We start from the raw sequence: 27,591 nt of genomic DNA on the forward strand, positions 1-27,591 counted from the left end.
ATAGTCACCATTTCATTTCCTAATGTAAAATAATCTTATAAGAAATGATTTGGAAATAAATGGAACGGGAAATATAAGTGATAGAAACCGACGTTTCGGTGCATCTTGCGCCACTACCAAGGTTACATAATTAAAGATAAAAGGCGGTTTGTGAGGAGGCTACGTTGAAGCGAATTTGCATGAGAGAGTGCCAAGCTAATTACATGAATACTTTAGCACGAAGAGAATCAGACTGTACATTCAGTGCTGGTTTAAGAGCTTGAATACAAAGCATTTCATTAACAAGGCAGTCAAATTTGGCTGCCTTATGAATGAAATGCTTAGCTTCTTCACAAACCGCTTTTTATCTTTAATTATGTAACCTTGATAATGGCGCAAGATGCACCGAAACGTCGGCTTTTATCACTTATATTTCTTGTTTAAAATAATCTTAATTATGTTTTTTTTTTTTTCATCTTTTATGTACTCCATACTCAACATTTGAAACGGAACGTGAGAAGAATGCTCATTATTTTTTTTATAGATGACAAACATATTTTCCACAATAGTGGCTTATGGTTGGGCTCTATTGGCAAAGTGGTTTCGAAGTCTGCAATCTTAAAATTCTTTATGAAAATTTGAAATTTGAAGTGGTTTTGAAATATATTGCTAAACTGATTGCCATGGAGGGGAAACTAAAGTAACATGGTGGATAATTTTCGTGGGGAGAATGCTGTTAATTTGTATTTAGAAAACTGGACCGAACGCTAGCGTTGAATGGATCCATTACGTGACTGTAACCAGTTTTAAGGTAAATACTATTAGGACGTTTTAAAAGAGGATATCAGTGCTGCCTCCCTTAGAAACCTGTGAGCTATGGCTTGTAATAGCGCACAAACAGAGCCACTCTACTTTTTGTAGTGTCACAAATGTCATTCCTATTTACCGAAAAAAGGAGCTATCCTAGCTTAGATCTTAGAAGGAATTCTCGATCTGAAGAGGAAAAATCTTCAGAGACCTTTCCCGCATTCTACTTCAGCGCGTTTGAAGAATGGCACCAGAGCGAGGTTGGGGTGGACATTTTCATACATTTGCTGCAATTTGTTATAAATCATCGATAATTACAACCAAATTCTTTTCAGAGGCACTTTGGCGAGTCACTGTTTTGATATACAGTGCTTGCGTCTGTACCACCTAACAGCTCACAATACTAATCGGTATAACAAATGTATGGCAATCAGAAATAAGAATGACAACATTGCACTTGAAACAGGAACCAGGCTAAGTGATAATACTTGAAAGTGGAATCTCGAGCCCTTATAATTAGCCTCCCTAGTTTCCTATCACTATAAACCATTCCATGTTTGCACTTGTTTATCACTGTTACACATTTTTGTTGCAGCTTATACATTCTAGTTTTATATATCTATTTTTAAAATTCATAAAAGAACCCGGATATCTTGTCATGCATAGATTACGCTGGCATGGCTCCCGGGTTTATCTCGTTGAGCGCACAGCGCGAGTACAACGTACCGATACGATAGAGGTGCGCAACTCTAACATCTGATTGGTTCAATTCTCCCTCGCGACACAACAAGCTGTTTGGTGCCACTGGAATTTGTTCACAGTGCTCCAAGATAATATACCACCGCTGGAAATGGTCATGCGGGCTCGTGAACATATCTACCATCTTGACTGCTTCGCTTGTCAAGTTTGCCAGTACAGATTCTGCGTCGGAGACAAGTTTTTCCTTCACTTCCATGTAGTCCTGTGCGAGGCTGATTACTATGACGTCACAAGTATTTTCCAGCAAATTCCTTACTACATGTGACATCTTGAATTAATGAATATATATTTTAATCCGAGGCCATTTTTGAAATTTTGTGAACTCTTTGCAGGAGAACGAGAATCGGGTTGAGCTTGAAATGATATACTGTATAGCATCAGACTGGTTACTGTAATAACCGAATTATACATGTATGGAAAGCAGGGAGGTTTGTATTCCGGGGGCGGGGGAAACTCCTCTATAAAAAGCGCGAGGGTGCTCTTCCTACCTTTCAGAGGTTCAAAAGTAGTTTTGGTTGCTATTAGGGTATTTAGCCGATTAGGTTCACAGCAAGAGCTTTGGCGGTACCTTTTTTAGGACATTGAGTAGAAAAAGATAAGACAGGAGATAATGATTGTGTTGTTCTAGAATGGGTTCCTTTTAGGGGTGAAAAAAAAATCATTTCAAGCCACGTCCACAAAGCAGGATCTTGGTACCTCTTAGGGGTTCTTTTCAAAATTTCCCACGAGTACCCCCGTCCTCTTTAAATGAGAGTAGCCCTGGGGTTTGTATGGAGTCTTCACTTTACTTTTTGCCATGATCCTCTGAGAGTAATGGGCAGGGAGTATCGAGTCTTCTGTCAAGTCTACAATGGTATCACGTGTTGCGTCTGTGGCACTTTGCTCCGACGAAGGCCTAACACTCGAAACGTCAGCTTTACAAACTCGCTACGGCGCCATAGCGTACGCTATTGAGTTATGGATGTACGCGAGAGATTTCTAAGCACGAAAGAAGCGTAAGAGTCGCACGAGGCGATAGCCAACTCTAGCTTCTTGAGTGCTTAGCAAACCTCCCAAGTGCATCCATAATTCAATAGTGTACAGCTCTGGCGCCGTAGAGAGTTTGTAAAGCTGGCGTTTCGAGTGTTAGGCCTTCGTCGGAGCAAAGTGCCACACACGCAGCTCAATTTATTTTCTAACATAATATTGACACATTAGAGCAAAAGAAGTCCTTAATTTTATTGAGCTACATCACATTAGCACACACGTCAGCAGCGTACACCCATGGACAAATAGTTGATGATGAATTAACCAATCAGAACGCGCGCTTTGCTTTAGTTATGTTATAATTGACATTCCTCGACTGTAAGTTAATAAATAGTTCATCGTATCAGCTCTAGCCTTCATAACGAGCCAGACAGTTCTTATAGCAACCACAAAACAGTCTTGGAATCCTGTGGAAATGAAGAACTATTAGTCATTGATCTCCACGTGACGTCTAGTGGCTTACAACATTTCATTGCGATTAGATCCATGCCGACGATCTTTTCTGTGAGGAAACTTTCGCGCGAATCTGTTATTATCCCTACTATAATCCGAAAGCTTGAAAGTTCGTTCATTGTGTATGTTCGTACTCGCTTTACTTTTTAGTCCTCCTGTTCCTGCGCTCGCGCAGTAGGGGATGAGAGTTCAACCGTAATTAACGCAAATCTTCTCATTTCCTCGTTTAGCCCAGGATTTATTTAAGGCAGCTGGAAACAGGCACTTCCCAACAGGAATACTTTGAAGGATTATCTTTTACCACCAGTCTCGATCAGATTACATACCTCTTACTAATCGAGTTCGAGGTCCGTACTGTAAGTTACGGACCGAATTTTTTCTCCTTCGATTTATGGCCCAAGCGCGAAGCGCGCGGACAAAAATCGACGGGGGAAAAAACGAGGATTCGTAACTTACAGTACGGACCGAGAAAACGAGGTTAATAAGATATTTATCATATCTGTACTGTGTTTCTAGATCTGACGTGTTCGGGAACGATTTCTGTTCACGCGAAACGGCGTCAAATTTCTGAAACAAGTCGAAAGGAAAACGAGTCAATTTGAAATCGTTGTTAAGACGTTAGCACGTTTTAATACACAATTTAAAGTAAAAGAAAGTTTTAAACTTTTACTTGCTACAAAAGTTAAGAACACCTGGTGATAAATCACGAATTATTTTGGCAACAAAAACAGCTTTAAATCAGTTTAGCGGACCGTGCAGTAGGCTGAGGCCAGCTTAATTGACCAATCACAGCTCGCGTAGTAACTAAGAGATGCAATAAAACAACAAAGTATAAAAACAACGATTACGCACTAAGTTAAGTTTATTACTTTACCATTACAAAATACAGTAATGCCTTAACTGTAAAGATTTAAGTAACTATTGCATACCATAATGATTCGATTTAGAACCCTTCCTCAAATAAGAGCTCTCTTTCCAAAAACCTTCCCCTGTTCCAATGAACTCCCCTTATATTACATCTTCCTGTTCCCATCTTCCAATATTCATACGCGAGGTACCAATGAATTTTTTCCAAATTTACTCCGAAAGCACCCTCCCTGGACTAGTTTGTAAAATTTAACAAGGGCCCCGGAAGCTAGATCGAATTTTCAGTATAGTACAGTCAACAAGAGACTAACAATTCTCCTCATGAAAGTATGATACATTTTATATAAGCACTAGATACTTCTTATCCTTGTTGACTAAACGCTGCCTCTTAGCACTGATGAAATCTACCGGTTTATCCAAGCAATATCAAATTAGAATTACTGCATAAAAAGAAAATAATGGGCTAGAATTACATCCCGCTTTACTTTGTTCAACAACAAAAACACAAACTTATCAGCAGCTTTTTTAGTTTGTCCAAAAATGTGGCTCCTTCATGGTGTAGATGATACAGTACACGTCTCAAAAGAACAACCCTCGACCCATAAGTCTATTGTCTTCGTTGCCTTCCTTGTTCTTTTGTATTTTTGTTCTCTTTGGTTCTACATTAACTGCGTCTTCATCCTCGGAGATCCAGGGGCTACTAGCCGGGACGAAGCGATATTTTAGGGCGAAAGTTTACTTCAAGAGCTGAAGAGCCCCTGGGAACTTATTCTTACCGAAACAGCCCCCATGTTACGGCTTGCGATTTCCTCGGCTTCGTCGAATCTTTTTTTCTGAAACTCTCCGCGAGAATCTTCCTCCTGTACGGGCCGAGCAGGTCGATCGATGAAGAAAACCACTTTGTGTAAGAAGGCGACAGAGTTACCCGGCTGGACCTCCTCCCTGATTGGCCAGAAAAATATTTTTCTGGACAATCAGGGGGACGGAATTCTACAACTGCTGGAACTGGTTCGGTAAGAATAAGTTCCCAGGGTGCTCTTCAGCTCTTGAAGTAAACTTTCGCCCGACAATATCGCTTCGTCCCGGCTAATAGACCCTGGGTCTCCAAGGATGCCGCATGTTCTACACCGGAGCCGAAAATGTTAGAAAGCATACTCTGGTTTCTCACCCGTATTGTAATATCAAACAACTTTTCTTAAGAAGGCCGCCACTGTTGAAACGAATTGACCCTAAGCTCGGGCAAATATAGCTATAGCAAACAGTCTAGTTTTAAAAACCAAAAGCCTGACAAAGACAAAAAATCAAAAGGTTTCCAATCTGGTTTGCGAAGAGGAAAACGACATCTTTTTTTACTAGGCAGCCAACTCAGCAATTTTCACAAGTCCAACATTTTTGCAGTTCCCTCCAGTTACACCAGAACAACCCTGACCACCACAATACGAGCCCCCTCCCCCTCCGGCTTGACTTGCATGGGTACCACTGCCTCCGCCAGAGTACCCTCCACCACCACCTGATGCTCCATTATCCTCTGACCCCCCTCCCCCACCACCAAACCCTCCCACTGCTCCTGGGACTGGTCCCCCGTTGTACCCGCTGTTCATGCTGCCGGCTCGACCTCCAGTCCAGCCTTGACCACGTGACCCGCCTCTTTCTCCATGTTGTTTCCCTGCCCGGGCACACCCCTGAGCATACCAACCCGCTCCTACTCCCCCATGGTAACTAGCGCTTGCATTGTTGCATTCACCTGGCTGCCCCCCAGTACCTCCATTCCGAACTTGGGATGAAACTTTCCCCACACTACTGGTGCCATTTGTTCCCTCTTGACCATCCACACCGCTATATCCACTTGAAGCTCCCCCTCCCCCTCCGGCGGCCAATAAAAGCACATTACTTGTAGTATAAACAAAACTCCCTCCCCCTCCTCCCGTGCCAGCATTGTCCTCTACGGACAGTCCTAACTGAGCTGCTGTCTTGTCGGTGGTTTGCCCTCCTTTGACCTGCACTGAGTTTCCCCCTCTCTGTCCGACCACAATATTCAGCATTGTTCCTTTAGTCAGATTGAACTTGCCCTCAATGTACGCACCCCTGCCGCCACAGTAATTCCCAGGCTTGTATCCATAGTTGTATATGTGTGTTCCTCCCAGGGCTCCCCAAGCCCTGATAAGGTAGATAGCGGTTCTTGGAACCGTGAAGTTCTGGATAGCTCCAAACCTTCCACTACGTTCAGGTGCTGTAAATGTAATATGAACTACAAAGGAAAACAGCCAAGCTGTTTTAAAATAAATGATTTGAGGGTGGAAAGCAAATCTTATCCTTTTTAACCCCCGAGGCTGTATAATCCTGGTGGAATTCGGTATTAAAGAAGCTCAGTCACGGTTTGCACGTTTTGAAAAGTTTAGCCTAAATTTTTCAAATTCGTCGTTTGCAATCCGTGTCAATCTTCGCCATCCTTGACCATCCTGGTTCCTTTATTGTTTATTATTATCTCTTTGATGGTTTTCTGTCTTAGTAAACTATTATTTTCAGGTTTCCTTCCATTTAAAGGAGATTTTGTACGTGGCCAAAAAAGAAAGACAAAACACCGTGACTGAGCTCCTTTAACATTTATAGAACCAGTTATTTAGGTTCCTGGTGCTATCTGCTGCGGTCTCCACGGGCTTCAGTCCATATTTTACAACACCTTCTCAGCCTTCCCTTTTTTCCAAGTCGTTAAGGTTTGTAATGCTATCTTCAGCCCTTACCTGTTTCGTTTTGTGTTCCATTGAAGCCTGGTGCATCGCTGAAGTTGCAGGTCCCATTGTTCATACAGGGACAACTTACGCAGATATCTGTTTCAAGACACAAAATTGGAAGGCCTTATTTGAAAACAATTCACAAGGGGTTATAAAGCCTGCAATATGAAGTAAAAATAATCGATTTTGGCTCTGGTTACCGGTTTCGCATAGTGTTCCATTAAAGCCTGGTGCACAGCTGCAGTTGAATCCGTTCAGTCGGTCTGTACAGATGCCGTTATTCTTACAGGGACGACTTGCGCAGTCATCGATATCTGTTTCAGAAGATACGGTTGAAGAAGAAAAAAAAATACATTATAGCTGTTGTTACATTTTGCGGAGCCAAGAGTAAAAATAACATTAGCAGGCTCGATTTGTACCCGATGAACGCATTCGCAATTTACAGTAACAATAAACAATTTACTATGTTACTAATTGCCCGAAAGAGCCATAAAAAACTTGTGACAGAGACGCTATCCAATTGTGAAAACAATTTGAAATACGAGAAGTAGATCATATTGTTATATTAATTATTTTCCGTGTTTTTTATTAGCATAATAGTTTGGGTGGATACCACGAAATTCCCGCAAAATCTCACAAAATCTGAAGAAAAATACATTGGATTTGTTCGTACGTGCACATGTAATACACCACTGACACACGTACCTGTTTCACATTGTGTTCCACTAAATCCTGGAGCGCAGCTGCAGTTGAATCCGTTCGCTCGGTCTGTGCAGATGCCTTTGTTCTTACATGGGTGGCTTGCGCATTCATCGATATCTGTTTTAGAAGATAAGATTAAAAGAAACAAAAATGCAATAGCTGATGTTATATTTGACGGAGCCAGGAACAAACATAACGTCAGCAGGCGCTATATTTACTCGGCGAAAACATTTTCAATTAACAACCATTCTTATTCAAAACAATATTATAACCAAAAGAGATTACTATCATTGGCGCCAGAAAGTTACTACTTGAAAACTTTCAGAATGTTATGTCTGTTTATACTGACTGAAATAGGGAATGTCTTCATAATATGTCCGTCATTATCATGAAATCAGCCAGGGGCACGCAACGGCTCTCCTCTTTGCAATATCTGTTACACAGGTGATTTCTTACTGGCTGAGAAACTTATGCCCACTGGTCATCAGTTGCACCAAGACAATGAGCCGGATTTTCTGTCAATTATTAGTCGAGAGATGATAGCAGACCAGAAACCAATTTTTGCATCTATCTGACAGTGCAATCTTTTTGCCTCAAGGCCTATGTTTGTGCTAGTGCTGTGGATTTTGCCATTTATGAAGGGATTTTTCCCTTTGAGATGTTTATAAGCCTAAACTAATGTTATTCCATGAAACCTGCTACATAGCATGAAAGATTCAAAAGTTTAAAAAAAAGAAAGCTGAACTCTGGTGCAGTCAAATAACTGACAACATTTTCCCCGATAATTTTAATTGACGAGATGATCGATCGTCCCAGTGTTAGCGTCGCCTTACCTGTTTGGCAAATACTTCCTGTGTATCCTTTCGCGCAAAGGCACACATAGCTGTTCTTCTCGTAAAATGATACGCAAGTCCCACCGTTCTGGCACGGTCCACTCATACATGGAGACTAAGAGATAAACTGATTTTTAGCAAATTGAAGGTAAGCTAAGCTAAGCTAAGCTCGGCAAAGCTAAGTCAAGCCCAATGATGAATAACGAGTCTACGGCGGACCCTCTCTATCAACGCAGAAGTTCCAAAGGCAGGAAACAAAAAGGTTTAAACTTTTCCCGCTGGGAGTGAATGCACTTAGATCGATATTAATTAACAATTATTCACCAAAGTGGAGGTGAATAGTGGTGGATAGTGGTTTAAATATCCATCACTTTCACCGACACTGAGGTGAATAATTGTTTTAGTATATAACACACAAACTGAATAATTTGCGGACGTTATTTTATGTGTGACAAGCGTTCGGAAATTTTAAAATCTCTCGCGCCGGGTGCTAGGAGGTAAATAGTACTTGCTAATCACCTCCGAGTTAACCAATCAGAGCGCGCGGAAAGCATTATTCACTTGTGTGGTATACACTAAAAAAAAGAATATGACAGCGGTCTGTCAACTTCATTTTGACAGGAAATTAGTAATCCGTCGCACACAAAATAATATTCCACCTAATGAAAGTTTGCTAATAACCGGACACAAAAATATAGATTCGCTGGATAACTCTTCGGTTATTTCCGAGAAAACTGACAATTAACAACACATGTCGGCCGTTTTATCCTGATCCAGAGGACATGCAGGAATTTTCTGGATGTGCGATGATTCTGTCTTCTTCCAAAATAAGTGTGTGGGAAATTACGAGGATCTCGACAGTTACTTGTGGCCCAGCACAAGTGTATGGACGTTGCGCTTTTTTACCAGTACCGAGTAAGAAAAGTGAAAGTATTCACTAATTCCTCTAATTCTGACCATGATCTTAAAGTGGCGAGATCTTCCTGTGAACATTTCAGGGATGTTTACGCTTCATTAAAAATAAATGAGCTGCGTAGTTAACCTCAGGCTTGTTAGCTTTTTGTCTGCGTGCTTCAAAGTCTAGCTAACTTTCTCAGTTCGAATCTTTAGTTGGTGCTTATGTTCACTCGTAATATTGTCGGTTGAACCAAATTAGCCCTTTCAAGTTCAATATCCCACTATATTTATAAAAGGCAAGTTTTGTTTTAAAATAAATGGGTGGCAGTCTCTGCCAGAAAATTAAAGTGAGAAGATCTTTCTGTGCCGAACTTAATTGCGCCATGAAAAATGAATAAGACAGGGAGCTAACCTGCTTGTTAGCTTTTGTCAGTGTGCGAGAATAGAATATATCGAGTCTTTACTTGGTGATTGTTTTTATTCGTTATTGCCAGGTAAATGAAATTTAGGCCCCTCAAGTCAATTATTCCATAATATATATATATTTTTTACCCCTTTTAACAAGCTGCGTTCTTTCGTAAAATATTGCTCTTGCCACTCCAAATTAAAATTTAACATCTTCCCCCCGCGATATCAATTAAGTCCTCTATCTCAATTTTCGTTTCCCCGTTAAACGGGCGATATTTTGCGAAATTAAAAGCGAGCGCACTTTTTGCAGGAGAATATTTAGTGTCGAGATCTTCCTGTGTGGATTTGCTTTGCACAACGAAAAAAAACAAAACAACATAACAAATGAGAAAGGTAGGAGCTTTGCATGGTGGGCGAGTCTCGTACTATTTTTGACATAAACACTGACAATATACATTGCTTTATAAAAAGTTTTCTCCCTGGACCTTGAAAATTGTAGTTAACTCAGAAAAAATTCTTACCAGAATGCATTTATTCAAAGAGGCTGTCAGTGAACTTTACTTACCGCAATACTGAGGTGATGGAAAAATTGGCTGCTGACGAACTTGTCCGAGTTGTTGTATTTGTCAGATGGGAGCAGTTCACATAAGATTCTTCCGTTGATGTCCGAAAATGCAGCCAGGTTATAGGAGAAACATGACGGTATGTTAACACATGCAAAACCGCATTCTGTTCCATTGAGGACGTAATCAGTACCAAGACTTGTGATGTTTAAGTAGGAGAACTTGTGGGCCTTAAAGTTGACAAAGGTGATGTCTTTGTGAACTCCTCGGCTCACACTTTTACCAAATGCATCTATGGAATTTGTTTTACCTGTGTTGATTTCAATCGCATAATTCAATTCATTGAAAGAATCGATACGAAGTTTCTGAAACATTCTAAGAAAGGTTTGAATTAGATTCAAGAATAAGTATTTATTTAAAATTTAGAAAAAGAATTACACAACGATACCTGTTGAATACTTCAAGGAGCAAAATGATATCGTCAAAGCCAAAAAGACTGCAGAATAAAGGAAAAGCTCCGTTCGCAACATAGCTCAGAACAGCCGCGTTTCCGCGAACGATCTAACTGAAATGTGACGAATGAAAAGGCATTCGTATTTGTTTATAGAAGTGATATTAAAATGTTATCCTCGTGATATCAGCCCACTGAAAGTGAAAAGGATCATTTTACATAGTAACGAAGTTTAGAATTAATATTCTGTGCATGTACTACCTAAACGAAAAAGATTGTCCATATCTCATAGGCACTATTTCATTTCCCAATGTAGGATAATCTTAATTATGTTTTTTTCTTTCAACTTTTTTGTACACCATACTCAACATTTGAAACGGAACGTAAGAAGAATGCTCATTATTTTTTTATAGATGACAAACCTAGCTGCCACGATAGTGACTTTTGGTTGGGCTTTATTGACAAACCGGTTTTGGAGTCTGCAGTCTTGAAATATTTTTTGAAAATTTGAAATTTGAAGTAGTTTTCAAATATATTGCTTAACTGATTGCCATGGAGGGGAAACTAAAGTAACATGGTGGATAATTTTCGTGGGGAAAATGCTGTTAATTTGTATTTAGGAAACTGGACCGAACGCTGGCGTGCTTAAATCCATTCCGTGACTGTACCTAATTTTAACGTAAATACCATTGGGACGTTTTAAGAGAGGAGATCAGTGCGCCTCCCTTAGAAACCTGTGAGCTATGGCTTGTAATAGCGCATGCACAGAGCCACTCTACTTTTTGTAGTGTCACAAATGTCATTCTTATTTACTGAAAAAAGGAGCTATCCTAGCTTAGATCGTAGAAGGAATTCTCGATCTGAAGAGGAAAAAACTTAAGAGACCTTTCCCGCATTCTACTTCAGCGCGTTTGAACAATGGCACCAGAGCGAGGTTGGTGTGGACATTTTCCTACATTTGCTCTATTTTGTTATAAATTATCGATAATTACAACTGAAATTCTTTTCAGAGGCACTTTGGCGAGTCACTGTTTTGATATAAAGTGCTTGCGTCTGTACCACCTTACAGCTCACAATACTAATCGGTATAACAAATGTATGGTAATCAGAAATAAGAATGACAATATTGCACTTGAAACAGGAACCAGGCTAAGTGATAATACTTGAAAGTGGAATCTCGAGCCCTTATAATTAGCCTCCCTAGTTTCTTATCAGTATAGACCATTCCATGTTTGCACTTGTTTATCACTGTTATACATTCTTGTTGCAGCTTATACATTCTAGTTTTATATATCTATTTTTATAACTCATAAACAAACCTGGATATCTTGTCATGCACGGATTACGCTGGCATGGCTCCCGGGATTATCTCGTTGAGCGCACAGCGCGAGGGCGACGTACCGATACGATAGAGGTATATAACTCTAACATCTGATTGCTGGTTTTCAGTGTCACGCAATTCAAAATAGATCAAATTAACTCTCTAAACGAAAGGCGAAGAAACAAAATAACCACAATAAAGTCTGGGGTAAACGGGAAAGGGCTCGGAAGTGATCCCTTCCATTTAATAGAAATTTTCCGAACTGGAAAAGGTAAATGTACAAGGAATATAACAACAACAAATAATAGGGAGGGGAAGGGGGGGAGCGAAGCTACGTTGTGCACAAGCACATGGCGAATGAAGTACGTAGAGCGCATGTCAGCGAAAACTAGTACCAGTCCTCTCTCCCTTCCTCCAGAGTTAAATACAAATAAATGTAATTATTTTAGACTTAACTCTCTAAACGAAAGGCGAAGAAACAACATAACAACAATAAAGTCTGGGGTAAACGGGAAAGGGCTCGGAAGTGATCCCTTCCATTTAATAGAAATTTTCCCAAGGGAGGAACGACCTAACCCCAGACAAAAAACAGAGCAAGGAAGAAAATCTAAACAAACGAAGCCAGCCGACTAACTGCTTACATTCTGTCTTTAACTGGGATGTGAATATAAGATCTATAAGCATCTGACTGCCAGTCTCCTAAGCGTTTGATAAGTTCTGCTGGGATTTGAGCTTGAAAGGCCAGAGTGGCCCCACCTGATCGAAAACTATGTCCGCTAAATTTAGATGGATCCAAGTTCATCGTGGTTGCCAATAATTTAAGTAGGGAGTTAAACTTTCCATACGTCAGAGGGACCAGACCTCCCTTGGTTGAAGCTGGGATGACAAAGGCTGGGCCTGATAAGGAGGCTGGTACTAAGCTGAAAGCATGCTTGAGAACTGTATAAGGGCAGAGTGGGTGCTGGGCAATGCGTGGTAAAGGTATGGTCAAAATGCGCTGACTAAATTGGATTGTTTTTGACCATCTGTTGATAATGATGGCCCAGTCTGTAAAGAAGAAGATGTCCCCTCGACGCAGATGCTTTGATGGGTTGAAATGTGTTAATCCTCTGCATAGCAAGTTAGCTTTACGTAGAAGGCTGAAGAAAGCTACCAGACAGACTGCCCAAAATGTTGCATGCAAAGGATCATCTAAGTTTAAGTGATTCTTGAAGGCTAACAGGATCTGAGGCGTAATTGGTTTCTTTTGGGATACTGATAAACCTTTTATACGTTTAATTCCCCGAAGTATCGTTGCCAGCTGAAAATTGTTTTTGGTTGGGTCTGCAAGTCCATGTTCAAGATGAAGGATGCGAGCTGCATTCAAATAGGCTGGGATGGAGGATGCTGAAAGTGATCTTGCTAGGAAGGTTGCGTACCGGTTAAGGGTTGATACTGATGCTGGGATAGGCTGGTAACCGTAGTATACACAAAAGGAGAGGTATGAGCGCATTTGACTCATATAGGTGGACTTCGTAGTAGGGGCATATGCTTGACGCCAGAAATTGATGACTTCGCGGTCAAGTTGCTGCTGATCCTTTGTATCTAAGGAGTGCAAGAGACAATGAAGACATGTGAGATTCTAAATCATATGATACAGGGGATTCGGAGAGCCATGCCTGGAATGTTGGCCAGTAGTGTACATTGTCAAGGCGTGAAACACTATCTGCTAGGGTATTGGTTGTTCCTGGAATGTGTTTGACTAACAGGCTGAAATTGTAATACTCCTTAAGCCAAAACAGAGAACGAATCCAGTCCATTATTACTGGGCAACAGGTTGAACCTTTGTTTAAGATAGCCGCAGCCACCTGGCTGTCCGACTTGACGACCACCTGATAACCTGACCAAAAGGGTGTCCAACGATGGGTTGCCAAAATGATTGTGAATGTCTCCTTGTAATTGATGTGCAGAGAGCAGAGAGCTGGGTAGTCTAAGGCCCAGTTAACATACATCCAGTCAGTTTCCCATACGCACCCCCCACCAGACAGGGAAGCATCCGTAAGCACTGCTGTAGGGAGTTCTGGGGTTGCTGAGGGGAACAATGTTTTACAGTTGTGTGCAGGTAAGAGGGAGGTCCACCACAGGAGGTCAGCTCTGGCGCATAGGTTTAAATAAACACGGTGGTACGGGCGTTTAACAGCATTTGCCAAGGTGATAAGACACCTGAGAAACGTGCGGCCCCCTCGAACAACACGTGCTGCCCAATTGAGCTTGCCAATGAGTCGTTGGAGGTGAAGCTTGGAGCATTTACGTTTTGAACTGGTTTCCTTGAGAACGAATAACAACTCAGATACACGATCCTCTGGGAGGCGGAGTTCACACTTAACAGTGTCAATTTCAACTCCCAGGAAAACAAGACATTGGGCTGGGAAGACAACTTTTGTCCAGTTGATAGTGAAGCCAAGAGACTCTAGTAAGTTTAGTAGAATGTCAAAAGCTGCTTTGCACTGAAGCTGAGTTGGTTCAATAATGAGGAAGTCGTCCAGGTACGCCAACACAGTATACCCTCTTCGGGCCATCATTCGACAGACTGATTGTGTAAGGCGATGAAAAATCATTGGAGAGGCCCTGGCTCCAAACGGGAGTCGCTTATCATAGAGGTAGGTAGAATGTTTAGAGTCCTTGAAACTCTAAGACATCCCTGTAACTCGCCAGCTGTCGGGGTGAGTACCAACACTTCTGTAAGCGTGTTTTAAGTCAACTTTTGCCAACCAACAACCTGGTTGACAGAGGTTTGCTGCATCATCAACAGTAACATACTTGTAATGTTCTAAATCCATGTATGAGTTGGCATTTGCCATTAACGGTCGGCTGCAATCCATGATCATCCGTAATTCATTCGGGTCCTTTTTAGGTACAGCCCCAAGTCCATTAAAAATTATGGGCATGTGGGACTTGTCTGCTACAGCAAAATGGTCTTCTTGAAGACCCTTAACCAGTTGCGCTTCAATTTGATCTTTAGCTCCAGGTCGTAGAGCAGATTTATTGTTGTGTGTAAAGGCATGTGAGACCGTTGAATCAGGAGGGAGTAGCTGAAATCCATTATTAACACCATCGAGAATAAATTTCATGTCCGGGTCATTTGATAGTTCTGCTGCCCAGGTCCCAAAAATTAAGTCTGTGGAGACCTTGGCTGCTTGGGGCTGCTGCACAGATTCCAAAAAGGCCCCTGCTTTAATAGGTAAACTTTCCCCACACTCTGCGGGACAGCATGTCATTAAGGCGGGATCGGTCCCTACATGTAACAATGTGGTCGAGATATCTACTGCTAGTTCTGCCGTTAAAGTACAATTTGGAGAGATCTCTGCAGTTGAATGTGGGTTCAGTATTGGGGGTCTTGAGCAGTAGCAGGCTGGTGTTGCCATTGTGGGTGGGTTCCCATACATTGTGGTTTGATGCAAACATGATCATATCTACAGGAGGAGCCAAAGCGGCAACCTTCACGCCGTTGGAATTCAAAGCAAACCTGCTTCCCTGTTGCTTGGTTTATGACTGGGCGGGACGCTTTGCGAAGCGGTGGGCGTGTGGATGTGGGAGTCGATGGATCTGGTCTGTGAAGCGTTTGATGGGATATGAATTGGCTGTCAGATCCCCATTTACAGCTTGTGGCAAATTGCATTTTGCGGTACAAATCATCATACTGCATCACTTTTGGCAAAGGGTAACACTTCGCTAGTTCAGAAATTTTTGAACTATACACAATATAATCGAGAATTTCCTGGGTGGACAAAAGAGGCCCATCTTTCATGATAGTATGCATAATGCGAAAGTTAGCCGCTGACCACTGTGGGAATGAAATTTTGTCAAGGGATAGCTTCTTTTCTTGAGAGGATTTTAACACAATTCTAGCATCACCAGAGGTTCCAAGCACGGTCTCCTTATCCTCCTGCAGAACGATGGGGAGGGAACTAATGAAATCAGGTATAAGTAAAGGACGTTTACCTCTTGAAATAGTGGGCTCTAACAGCTGTTGAGCTGGATCCTGCTCCTCTTCAGTTAAACCCAGTAAAACTGGATCTCCCAAAGAGTCCATGAGAGATTTAAGCTCCGATTGAACGGTAGGATCTTGCTGAAGGCTTTTTAAGGTTGGTTTTGTGATAGGATTATCATTAGGCGTTGTTGTGATCGTCGACGCCATCTTGGGGGCACTGGGCTGCGCTGAATCTTGCTGTAGCTTCAACAGCTCGAGTTTGGTACGAGCGAGGTCCAATTCTAGCTTCAAGTTTTGGTTTCGAAGATCTTCTTCCGCTCTCTCTTGCTCTACAGTGGACTGCTCTGCTTTAAATTTTGTCGGAGAGAGGTCTTTGATCATGGACTCGACCTGACTCAGTTCACGTTCAACTGCTTCGCTCATCTGTTGCGGTGTTGATTCTGCTATGAAGCCGTCGATGTCGAAATCTTTCAGTTTAAGCGGAGGTTTTGTTCTCCTGCTGCTCTTTCTAGAAGCCATAGTGTAAACATCGAGATACGTATTGTAAAGAAGAGCTCTGGAAAGAAACTTGCGTTGAGCGAAGCTACGTTGTGCACAAGCACATGGCGAATGAAGTACGTAGAGCGCATGTCAGAGAAAACTAGTACCAGTCCTCTCCCCCTTCCTCCAGAGTTAAATACAAATAAATGTAATTATTTTAGACATAAAAATCAAAACCGGTCAATTGATAAAGTCCAGAATCTGGGAAATGGAAGAAGGTAAATATGCAAAGGCTCTCGCCAAAATTCTGGTCACAGCAATTTTTCTTATGCGAGATATGCGGAGAAATTTTTTACCCAAATTTATAGAGATTTGTATGGAGACGCCATGCTGGTGCCCATCCGTATGGGCACCAACATGGCGGCCGGAAACCAACAGAAACATCTGTCACTGAGTTTTGCTACAAAAGCGTGAATTTATCCCTCGACGAACTCTAAAACATTAAAATAGTACTTTTTCTAAGACGTGAACTGTTCAGATAGCCAAGTTCCCCAAAATAAGTCACTTTTTTAACCATCATGACAGCTCTCTAGGCCGTCATGTAAATGCCGCGTCACGCAAAAGCTTAGAAATTCAAGCGTAGTTTATCACAAAACCAAGAGCCCATTTGGAGCGAAAATTTGTATGAGTATTAGTTTTCAGCTGCTCTCATACATCATTTAAGTAAAATCTCAGGAAGATCAATAGTTTTGTAGTTCGAATGTTAGTGACGTCATGTGAAAACCAGCTATTGGTTCAATTCTCCCTCGCGGCACAACAGACTTTATCTTCACTAGGTTTCAAACCTCAGTGGTGTCCTCGGCGTGGACTATTCATTATATCATAAAAACCTCATTCAATATAATGATTGCTCGGTTTCTCTGATTACTCTTGCTTTTAGTAATACCATTGACCTAGCTTTGTTTAGATTGGGCATTTCAAATTAGAGGCTAGAAAACGTCCGGGAACAGCGATCAGCCGATCACTTTTCAAAAATAAATAATAATAATAAAAAAAGATAGGGTGAAGGGTTGACTACCAGATTAAGCATTGCAAATGGAAGCTCCATGTAATATGCTCCGACCGCTACGATCACGGAAAAAGCCACGTACACTCCGAAGGTATTGGCCGTTTAAAATCTTTTTTTTTTTAAAGGTTTAAAACCCAAAGTTTGTTTAGTGCGTCTCGTTTTAAAGAAACTAGTCAAATGATACGTCAAGACGAACAATCTGCTTTAGCGTGTCTTGAAAGACGAACTTAGAGAAGAAAATGGTTAAGATAGATAATCCTCCGTGCAAAGACACACATGAGACGAATTATGCATTGGGGTGGTTATAGACAGCAGATGACGGAAAATACGTCAAAACGAACTATTTGCTTTTGAATTTAGTGGGCGTTTTCCGTTTTTCTTTTTCCGTGTCGTATAAAACAGCAAATACATAATTCATCTGGACGGCTTATGCATCTCTAGTTTTAAAAGGGCTATTATAGCTGTCTGTTCAGCCAACAGATTTCGAGCTTTCCAATGGCCAGCCAGTGGGTTTTACTTCTATTTACTATTGCTTAGCTTTTAAGTCCTTTAACTCTCTGCGGCTTTGTGTTTTCCTCATTACAGGCTGTTTGGTGCCACTGGAATTTGTTCACATTGCTCCAAGACAATACCACCGCTGGAAATGGTCATGCAGGCTCGTGAACATATCTACCATTCTGACTGCTTCGCTGGTCAAGTTTGCCAGTACAGATTCTCCGTTGGAGACAAGTTTTTCCTTCACTTCCATGTAGTCCTGTATGAGGCTGATTACTATGACGTCACAAGTATTTTCCAGCAAATTCCTTACTACATGTGACATCTTGAATTAATAAATGCATATTTGAATCCGAGGCCATTTTTGAAATTTTGTAAACTCTTTGCAGGAGAACGAGAATCGGGTTGAGCTTGAAATGATATGCTGTATTGCTGCTTTTCAGTGTCACGCAATTCAGAATAGATCAAAATAAAAAACAAAACCGGTCAATAGATAAAGTCCAGAATCTGGGAAATGAAAGAAGGTAAATATGCAAAGGCTCTCGCCAAAATTCTGGTCACAGCAATTTTTCATATGCGGGATGTGCGGAGAAATTTTTTACCCAAATTTATAAAGATTTGTATGGAGACGCCATGCTGGTGCCCATCCGTATGGGCACCAACATGGCGACCGGAAACCAACAGAAACATCTGTCACTGAGTTTTGCTACAAAAGCGTGAATTTATCCCTCGAGGAACTCTAAAACATTAAAATAATACTTTTTCTAAGCCATGAACTGTTCAGATAGCCAAGTTTCCCGAAATAAGTCACTTTTTTAACCATCATGACAGCTCCCTAGGCCGTCATGTAAATGCCGCGTCACGCAAAAGCTTGGAAATTCAAGCGTGGTGTATCACAAAACCAAGAATCCATTCGGAGCGAAAATTTGTACGAATATTAGTTTTCAGCTGCTCTTATAAATCATTTAAGGAAAAACACAGGAAGATCAATAGTTTTTTAGTTCGAATTTTAGTGACGTAATGTGAAAACCAGCTATAGCATCAGACTGGTTGCTGTAATAACAGAATAATACCTGCATGGAAAGCAGGGAGGTTTGTATCCCGGGGGCAGACTCCTCTATAAAAGGCGCGATGATGCTCTTCGTAGCTCTAAGGGGTTAAAAAGCGGTTTTGGTATCTATTAGGTTCACAGCGGGAGCTTTTAGGGTATTGAGTAGGAAAAAGTAAGACGAGCTAATGTGTTGTTAAAGAACTGGTACCTCTTAGGGGTGAAAAACATTTCAAGCCACGCCCACAAAACAGGATCTTGGTGCCTCTTAGGGGTTCTTTTCAAGATTTCCCACGAGTACCCCCGTCCTCTTTAAATGAAAGTACCCCTGGGGTTTGTATGGAGTCTTCACTTTACTTTTTGCCATGATCCTCTGACAGTAATGGGAAGGAAGTATGGAGTCTTCTGTCAAGTCTACAATGGTATCACGTGTTGCGTCTGTGGCACTTTGCTCCGACGAAGGCCTAACACTCGAAACGTCAGCTTTACAAACTCACTACGGCACTGTAGCGTACACTATTGAGTTATGGATGCACGCGAGAGGTTTCTAAACACGAAAGAAGCGTAAGAGTCGCACGAGGCGATAGCCGACTCTAGCTTCTTGAGTGCTTAGCAAACCTCCCAAGTGCATCCATAATTCAATAGTTAACAGAGTTCGTAAAGCTGGCGTTTCGAGTGTTAGGTCTTCGTCGGAGCAAAGTGCCACAGACGCAGCCCAATTTATTTTGTAACATAATATTGACACATTGGAGCAAAAGAAGTCCTTAATTTTATTGAGCTACATCACATTAGCACACACGTCAGCAGCGTACACCCATGGGCAAATAGTAGACGATGAATTAACCAATCAGAACGCGCGCTTTGCTTTAGTTATGTTATAATTGACATTCCTCGACTGTAAGTTAATAAATAGTTCATCGTATCAGCTCTAGCCTTCATAACGAGCCAGACAGTCTATATAGCAACCACAAAACAGTCCTGGGATCCCGTGGAAATGAAGAACTTTTAGTCATTGGTCTCCACGTGACGTCAAGTAGGTTACAACATTTCACTGCGATTAGATCCATGTCGATGATCTTTTCTGTGAGGAAACTTTCGCGCGAATCTGTTATTATCCCTAGTATAACCCGAAATCGTAAATGTTCGTTCATTGTGCATGTTCTTACTCGCTTTACTTTTTAGTCCTCCTGTTCCTGCGCTCACGCAGTAGAGGATGAGAGTTCAACCGTAGTTAACGCAAATCTTCTCATTTCCTTATTTAGTATAGGATTTAATTAAGGCGGTTGGAAACAGGCACTTCACAACAAGAATACTGAGACGGATTATCTTTTACCACCAGTCTTGATCAGATGACGTTTGAATATTGATCCGAAAGGTCGCATGTTTTTGGATAGAAAAAAAAAATCAGTTATTTTCTCCTTGTATTAATTGTGCTTTCAGTCAGTTTTAAAGCCCTATTTTTATGATAAAAAAAGATTGATCGAGAAAAGCGCTTGCAAATGGTATTTTTGTTTTTAATTATTATGCATTATTACACACACTAGTTGCCATACTTACACAGCTACGCTACTCACAAGACTAATAGATATACTTACAATATTTATAATACTTCGTATTCAATGTGATTAATTCCGTCACTTACAATACAAAGGCTTAAACTACTTATATTAGTTACAATGCAGTGCATACATTACTTACAATAATGGTGTATCCGGAAAATGGTATAATGGTATATCCAGAAAAAAATACAAGAACAAAGTATAATGACAACGATTGCGCACTAAGTTAACTTTATTACTTTAGCATTACAAAATACAGTAATGCCTTAACTGTAAAGATTTAAGTAATTACTGTATACCATAATGATTCGATTTAGCACCTTTCCTCAAATAAGAGCTCCCTTTCCAGAAAGCTTCCCCTTTTTCAATAAACTCCCCTTATAATACATCTTCCTGTGTACATCTTCCAATATTCATACGTGAGGTACCAAGGAATTTTTTCCAAATTTACTCCGATATCACCCTCCCTGGGCTGGCTTGCAAAAATTTATCAAGGGCCTCGGAAGCTAGATCAAATTTTCAAAGCAGTATAGCACAATCAACAAGAGACTGACAATTCTCCTCATGAAAGTATGATACATTTTATATAAGCACTAGATACTTCTTATCTTTGTTAACTAAACGCTACCTCTTAGCACTGATGAAATCTAGCGGTTTATCCAAGCAATATCAAATTAGAATTACTGCATAAAAAGAAAATAATGGGCTAGAATTACATCCCGCTTTACTGTATTTGACAAAAAAAAAAAAATACAAAATTATCAGCAGCTTTTTTAGTTTGTCCAAAAATGTGGCTCCTTCATGGTGCAGATGATATAGTGTACGTCTCAAAAGAACATCCCCCGGCCCACAAATCTATTGTCTTCGTTGCTTTCCTTGTTCTTTTGACTTTTTGTTCTCTTTGGTTCTACATTAACTGCGTCTTCATCCTCGGATACCCAGGGGCTACTAGCCGGGACGAAACGATATTTTAGGGCGAAAGTTTACCTCAAGAGCTGAAAAACCCCCGGGAACTTATTCTTACCGAACCAGCCCCCATGTTACGGCTTGCGACTTCCTCGGCTTCGTTGAATCTTTTTTTTTCTGAACTCTCCACGAGAATCTTCCCGCTGTACGGGCCAAGCAGGTCGATCGATGAAGAAAACCACTTTGTGTAAGAAGGCGACAGAATTACCCGGCTGGACCTCCTCGCTGATTGGCCGGAAAAATATTTTATTGGCCAATCAGCGGGATGGAATTCGACCACTGCTGGAACTGGTTCGGTAAGAATAAGTTCCCAGGGTGCTCTTCAGCTCTTGAAGTAAACTTAGGCCCAACAATAACGCTTCGTCCCGGCTAATAGCTCCTGGGTTTCCAAGGATGCTGCGTCTTCTACACCGGAGCCGAAAATGCTAGAAAGTATACTCTGGTTTCTCACCCGTATTGTAATATCAACCAGCTTTTCTTAAGAACGCCTCCACTGTTGAAATGAATTGACCCTAAGCTTGGGCAAATATAACTAAAGCAAGCAGTCTAGTTTTAAAAACCAAAAGCCTGACAAAGACAAAAAGTCAAAAGGAATAGTCTCGCTGATGTGTTTGGCTATCGAGAGGAGAGTTATTGAATGGCCAGGGAAAATTATTAGTATACTTGCCACTTAACACAAATCACTTCAAAGTTAATAATTTGGAATCAAGAGAGCTGTTTTTTTCCAATCTGGATTGCGACGAGGAAAACGACAAGTTTTTTTACTAAGCAGCCAACTCAACAATTTTCACAAGTCCAACGTTATTGCAGTTCCCTCCAGTTACACCAGAACAACCCTGACCACCACAATACGAGCCCCCTCCCCCTCCGGCTTGGCTCTCATGGGTACCACTGCCTCCACCAGAGTACCCTCCACCGCCACCTGATGTTCCATTATCCTCTGACCCCCCTCCCCCACCACCAAACCCTCCCACTGCTCCTGGGACTGGTCCCCCGTTGTACCCGCTGTTCATGCTGCCGGCTCGACCTCCAGTCCAGCCTTGACCACGTGACCCGCCTCTCTCTCCGTGTTCTTTCCCTGCCCTGGCACACCCCTGAGCATACCAACCTGCACCTATTCCCCCATGGTAATCACCACCTGCAGTGTTGCATTCACCTGGCTGCCCCCCAGTACCTCCATTTCGAACTCGGGATGAAACTTTCCCCACACTACTGGTGCCACTTGTTCCCGCTTGACCATCCACACCGTTATATCCACTTGAAGCTCCCCCTCCCCCTCCAGCGGCTAATAAAAGCACATTACTTGTAGTATAAACAAAACTCCCTCCCCCTCCTCCCGTACCAGCATTGTCCTCTACGGACAGTCCTAACTGAGCTGCTGTCTTGTTGGTGGTTTGCCCTCCTTTGACCTCCACTGAGTTTCCTCCTCTCTGTCCGACCACAATATTGAGCACTGTTCCTTTAGTCAGATTGAACTTGCCCTCAATGTACGCACCCCTGCCGCCACAGTAATTCCCAGGCTTGTATCCATAGTTGTATATGTGTGTTCCTCCCAGGGCGCCCCAAGCCCTGATAAGGTAGATAGCGGTTCTTGGAACCGTGAAGTTCTGAATAGTTCCAAACCGTCCACTACGTCCACGTGTTGTAAATGTTATAAGAACTACAAAGGAAAACAGCCGAGCTGTTTTAAAATAAATGATTTGAGGGTGGAAAGCAAATCTTATCCTTTTTAACCCCTGGGACTGAAGAATCCCAGCGGAATTCCGTATTAAAGGAGCTCAGTCACGGTTTGCACGTTTTGAAAAGTTTAGCCTAAATTTTTCAAATTCATCGTTTGCAATCCATGTCAATCTTCGCCATCCTTGACCATCCTTGTTCCCTTATGGTTTATTATTATCTCTTTGATGGTTTTCTGTCTTAGCAAACTATTGTTTTCAGTTTTCCTTCCATTTAAAGGAGATTTTGTACGTGGCCAGAAAAACAGAAAAAGAAAAAACATCGTGACTGAGCTCCTTTAACATTTATAGAACCAGTTATTTAGGTTCCTGGTGCTACCTGCTGCGGTCTCCACGGGCTTCAGTCCATATTTTACAACACCTTCTCAGCCTTCCCTTTTTTCCGAGATGTTAAGGTTTGTAATGCCATCTTCAGCTCTTACCTGTTTCGTTTTGTGTTCCATTGAAGCCTGGTGCATCGCTGAAGTTGCAGGTCCCATTGTTCATACAGGGACAACTTTCGCAGATATCTGTTGAAATTGAAAGGCCTTATTTGAGAACAATTCACAAGAGATTATAAAGCCCCCAATATGAAGTAAAAAGAATTGATTTTGGCTCTGGTTACCGGTTTCGCATCGTGTTCCATTAAAGCCTGGTGCACAGCTGCAGTTGAATCCGTTCACTCGGTCTGTACAGATTCCGTTGTTCTTACAGGGACGACTTGCGCAGTCATCGATATCTGTTTCAGAAGATAAGGTTGGGAAAAAAAAAAAAACATGATAGCTGTTGTTACATTTTGCGGAGCCAAGAGCAAAAATAACGTCAGCAGGTTCGATTTGAACCCCTTGAACGCATTCGCAATTTACAGTAACAATAAACAATTTACTATGTTACTAATTGCCCGAAACAGCCATAACAAACTTGAGACAGGAACGCTATCCAGTTGTGAAAAGAATTTGAAATACGAGAAGTAGATCAAATTGTTATATTAATTATTTTCCCTGTTTTTTATTACCATAATAGTTTGGGTGGATACCACAGAATTCCCAAAGTCAAGCTGATATCCATGTAATTTGCTAATCTCCTGTTTGTATCGAGCTCTTTTATGATCACAAAATCTGAAGAAAAATGAATTGGATTTGTTCGATCGTGTACATGTAATACGCCACTGACAGTTACCTGTTTCACATTGTGTTCCAGTAAATCCTGGTGCGCAGCTGCAGTTGAATCCGTTTACTCGGTCTGTGCAGATGCCTTTGTTCTTGCATGGATGGCTTGCGCATTCATCGATATCTGTTTTAGAGGATAAGATTAAAAGAAACAAAAAAATGCAATAGCTGGTGTTATACTTGACGGAGCCAGGGGCAAAATAACACCAGCAGGCTCTATATTTACTCGGCGAAAACATTTTCAATTAACAGTTATAATAATTTTAGGTCGTCCGCTATACTGTCCGCCTGAAATGACCACAATAACTAAGAGACAGGACAGCCATTCTTATAGAAAACAATATCATAACCAAAAGAGATTACCACCATTGGCGCCAGAAAGTTACTACTTGAAAACTTTCAGAATGTTATGTCTGTTTTAATATACTGACAGAAATAGGAAATATCTTCATAAGTTGTGCATCATTATCATGAATTCACTCAGGGGCACGCGACGGGTCTCCACTTTAAAATATCTGTTACACAGGTGATTTCTTACTGGCTGGGAAACTTATGGCCACTGGCCATCAGTTGCACCGAAAGAATGAGCCGGATTTTCTGTCAATTATTGTTCGAGAGATGATAGCAGACCAGAAACCAATTTTTGCATCTATCTGACAGTGCAATCTTTTTGCCTCAAGGCCTATCTTTGTGCTAGTGTTGTGGATTTTGTTTTTTATGAAGGGATTTTTCCCCTTGAGATGTTTATAAGCCTAAAATAATGTTATTCTATGAAACTGCCACATAGCATGAAAGATTCAAAAGGTTTAAAACGAAAAGAAAGCTGAACTCTGGTGTAGTCAAATAAGTGACAACATTTTCCCCGTTTATTTTAATTGACGAGATCATCGATCGTGCGAGTGTTAGCGTCGCCTTACCTTTTTGGCAAATACTTCCTTTGTATCCTTTCGCGCAAAGGCACACATAGCTGTTCTTCTCGTAAAATGATACGCAAGTCCCACCGTTCTGGCACGGTCCACTCATACATGGAGACTAAGAGATAAACTGATTTTTAGCAAATTGAAGGTAAGCTAAGCTAAGCTAAGCTCGGCAAAGCTAAGTCCAGTCTAATGATGAATAACGAGTCTACGACTCTCTCTATCAACGTAGAAGTTCCAAAGGCAGGAAACAAAAAGGTTTAAAGTTTTCCTGCTGGGAGTGAATCCACTTAGATCGATATTAATTAACAATTATTCACCAAAGTGGAGGTGAATAGTGGTGGATAGTGGTTTAAATATCCATCACTTTCACCGACACTGAGGTGAATAATTGTGTTAGTATATACCACACAAAGTAAATAATTAGCGGACCAAAACGTTATTTTATGTGTGACAAGCGGTCGGAAATTTTAAAATCTCTCGCGCCGGATGCTCGGAGGTAAATAGTACTTGCTAATCACCTCCGAGTTAACCAATCAGAGCGCGCAGAAAGCATTACTCACTTGTGTGGTATACACTAAAAAAGAATATGACAGCGGTCTGTCAACTTCATTTTGACAGGAAATTAGTAATCCGTAGCACACAAAATAATATTCCACCTAATGAAAGTTTGCTAATAACCGGACACAAAAATATAGATTCGCTGGATAACTCTTCGGTTATTTCCGAGAAAACTGACAATTAACAACACATGTCGGCCGTTTTATCCTGATCCAGAGGACAAGCAGGAATTGTCTGGATGTGCGATGATTCTGCCTTCTTCAAAAATAAGAGTGTGAGAAATTACGAGGATATCGACAGTTACTTGTGGCCCAGCACAAGTGCATGGACGTTGCGCTTTTTTACCGGTACCGAGTAAGAAAAGTGAAAGTATTCACTAATTCCTCTAATTCTGACCATGATCTTAAAGTGGCGATATCTTCCTGTGAACATTTCAGGGATGTTTACGCTTTATGAAAAATAAATGAGCTGCGTAGTTACCCTCAGGCTTGTTAGCTTTTTGTCTGTGTGCTTCAAAGTCTAACTTTCTCAGTTCGAATCTTTAGTTGGTGCTTATGTTCACTCGTAATATTGTCGGTTGAACCAAATTAGCCCTTTCAAGTTCAATATCCCACTGTATTTATAAAAGGCAAGTTTTGTTTTAAAATAAATGGGTGGCAGTCTCTGCCAGAAAATTATAGTGAGAAGATATTCCCGTGCCGAACTTAATTGCTTCATGAAAAATGAATAAGACATGGAGCTGACCTGCTTGTTAACAAGCTCCGTTCTTTCGTAAAATATTGCTCTTGCCACTCCAAATTAAAATTTGATATCTTCCCCCCGCAATATCAATTAAGTCCTCTATCTCAATTTTCGTTTCCCCGTTAAACGGGCCATATTTTGCAAAATTAAAAGCGAGCGCACTCTTTCAGGAGAATATTTAGTGACGAGATCTTCCTGTGTGGATTTGTTTTGCGTCACGAAAAAAAAACCAAAAAACAAATTAAAACAAAATGAGAAAAGTAGGAGCTTTGAATGCAGTGCGAGTTTTTTTTTTTTTTTTTTTACTCTTTTTGACATATATTAACATTGACAACATACATTGCTTCAGAAAAAGTTTGATCCGATGTCTCCCTGGACCTTGAAGGTTGTAGCTAACTCAGAAAAAATTCTTACCAGAATGCATTTCAAAGAGGCTGTTAGTGAACTTTACTTACCGCAACACTGAGGTGATGGAAAAATTGGCTGCTGACGAACTTGTCCGAGTTATTGTACTTGTCAGATGGGAGAAGTTCACATAACATTCTTCTGTTGATGTCCAAAAATGCAGCCAGGTTATAGGAGAAACATGACGGCATGTTAAAACAGGCAAAACCGCATTCTGTTCCATTGAGGACGTAATCAGTACCAAGACTTGTGATGTTTAAGTAAGAGAACCTGTGGGCCTTAAAGTTGACAAAGGTGATGTCGTTGTGAACCCCTCGGCTGACACTTTTACCAAGTGCATCTATAGAATTGGTTTTACCTGTGTTGATTTCAATCGCATAATTCAATTCATTGAAAGAATCGGTACGAAGTTTCTGAAACATTCTAAGAAAGGTTTAAATTAGATGCAAGAATAAGTATTTATTTAAAAATTTAGAGAAAGAATTATACAACGATGCCTGTTGAATATTTCAAGGAACAAAATGATATCGTCAAAGCCAGAAAGCCTCCAGAATATAGGAAAAGCTCCGTTCGCAACATAGCTCCGAACTTCCGCCTTTCCGCGAACGATCTAACTGAAATGTGACGAATGAAAAGGCACTCGTATTTGTTTATAGAAGTGATATTAAAATTTTATCATCCTGATATCTGCCCACTGA

General features: G+C 41.1%; 4 protein-coding genes across 4 annotated transcripts; all 4 read right to left on the reverse strand.

The window, feature by feature from the left end:
* Positions 1 to 3,868: 3,868 nt before the first annotated feature.
* Positions 3,869 to 10,653, reverse strand: LOC149102728 (uncharacterized). The gene is made up of 7 exons (XM_089273120.1): positions 10,475 to 10,653; positions 10,029 to 10,336; positions 8,159 to 8,273; positions 7,329 to 7,442; positions 6,824 to 6,937; positions 6,633 to 6,719; positions 3,869 to 6,139 (listed from the first exon to the last, which is right to left on the reverse strand). The coding sequence occupies exons 1-7, from the start codon at positions 10,554 to 10,556 to the stop codon at positions 5,244 to 5,246; spliced, it is 1,716 nt and encodes a 571-aa protein (XP_089129246.1). The 5' UTR covers positions 10,557 to 10,653; the 3' UTR covers positions 3,869 to 5,243.
* A 1,645-nt stretch (positions 10,654 to 12,298) lies between these two features.
* On the reverse strand, positions 12,299 to 14,356 carry LOC110065302 (uncharacterized). The gene is made up of 2 exons (XM_089273249.1): positions 13,481 to 14,356; positions 12,299 to 13,419 (listed from the first exon to the last, which is right to left on the reverse strand). Exons 1-2 carry the CDS (start codon positions 14,354 to 14,356, stop codon positions 12,436 to 12,438), a joined length of 1,860 nt encoding a protein of 619 aa, XP_089129375.1. The 3' UTR covers positions 12,299 to 12,435.
* A 759-nt stretch (positions 14,357 to 15,115) lies between these two features.
* Positions 15,116 to 16,394, reverse strand: LOC149102729 (uncharacterized). The gene has a single exon (XM_089273899.1). It carries the CDS (start codon positions 16,285 to 16,287, stop codon positions 15,160 to 15,162), a length of 1,128 nt encoding a protein of 375 aa, XP_089130025.1. The 5' UTR covers positions 16,288 to 16,394; the 3' UTR covers positions 15,116 to 15,159.
* Positions 16,395 to 19,611: 3,217 nt separating this feature from the next.
* LOC110055099 (uncharacterized) lies at positions 19,612 to 27,517 on the reverse strand. Its single transcript, XM_089273121.1, has 6 exons — positions 26,944 to 27,517; positions 25,187 to 25,301; positions 24,280 to 24,393; positions 23,726 to 23,839; positions 23,544 to 23,630; positions 19,612 to 23,045 (listed from the first exon to the last, which is right to left on the reverse strand). The coding sequence occupies exons 1-6, from the start codon at positions 27,313 to 27,315 to the stop codon at positions 22,150 to 22,152; spliced, it is 1,698 nt and encodes a 565-aa protein (XP_089129247.1). The 5' UTR covers positions 27,316 to 27,517; the 3' UTR covers positions 19,612 to 22,149.
* Between the last annotated feature and the right edge of the window lie 74 nt (positions 27,518 to 27,591).

This window comes from Orbicella faveolata, unplaced genomic scaffold (assembly GCF_042242905.1).
Source record: "Orbicella faveolata isolate gen_17 unplaced genomic scaffold, um_ofav_v1 contig_35, whole genome shotgun sequence".
NCBI classification, from domain to species: domain Eukaryota; kingdom Metazoa; phylum Cnidaria; class Anthozoa; order Scleractinia; family Merulinidae; genus Orbicella; species Orbicella faveolata.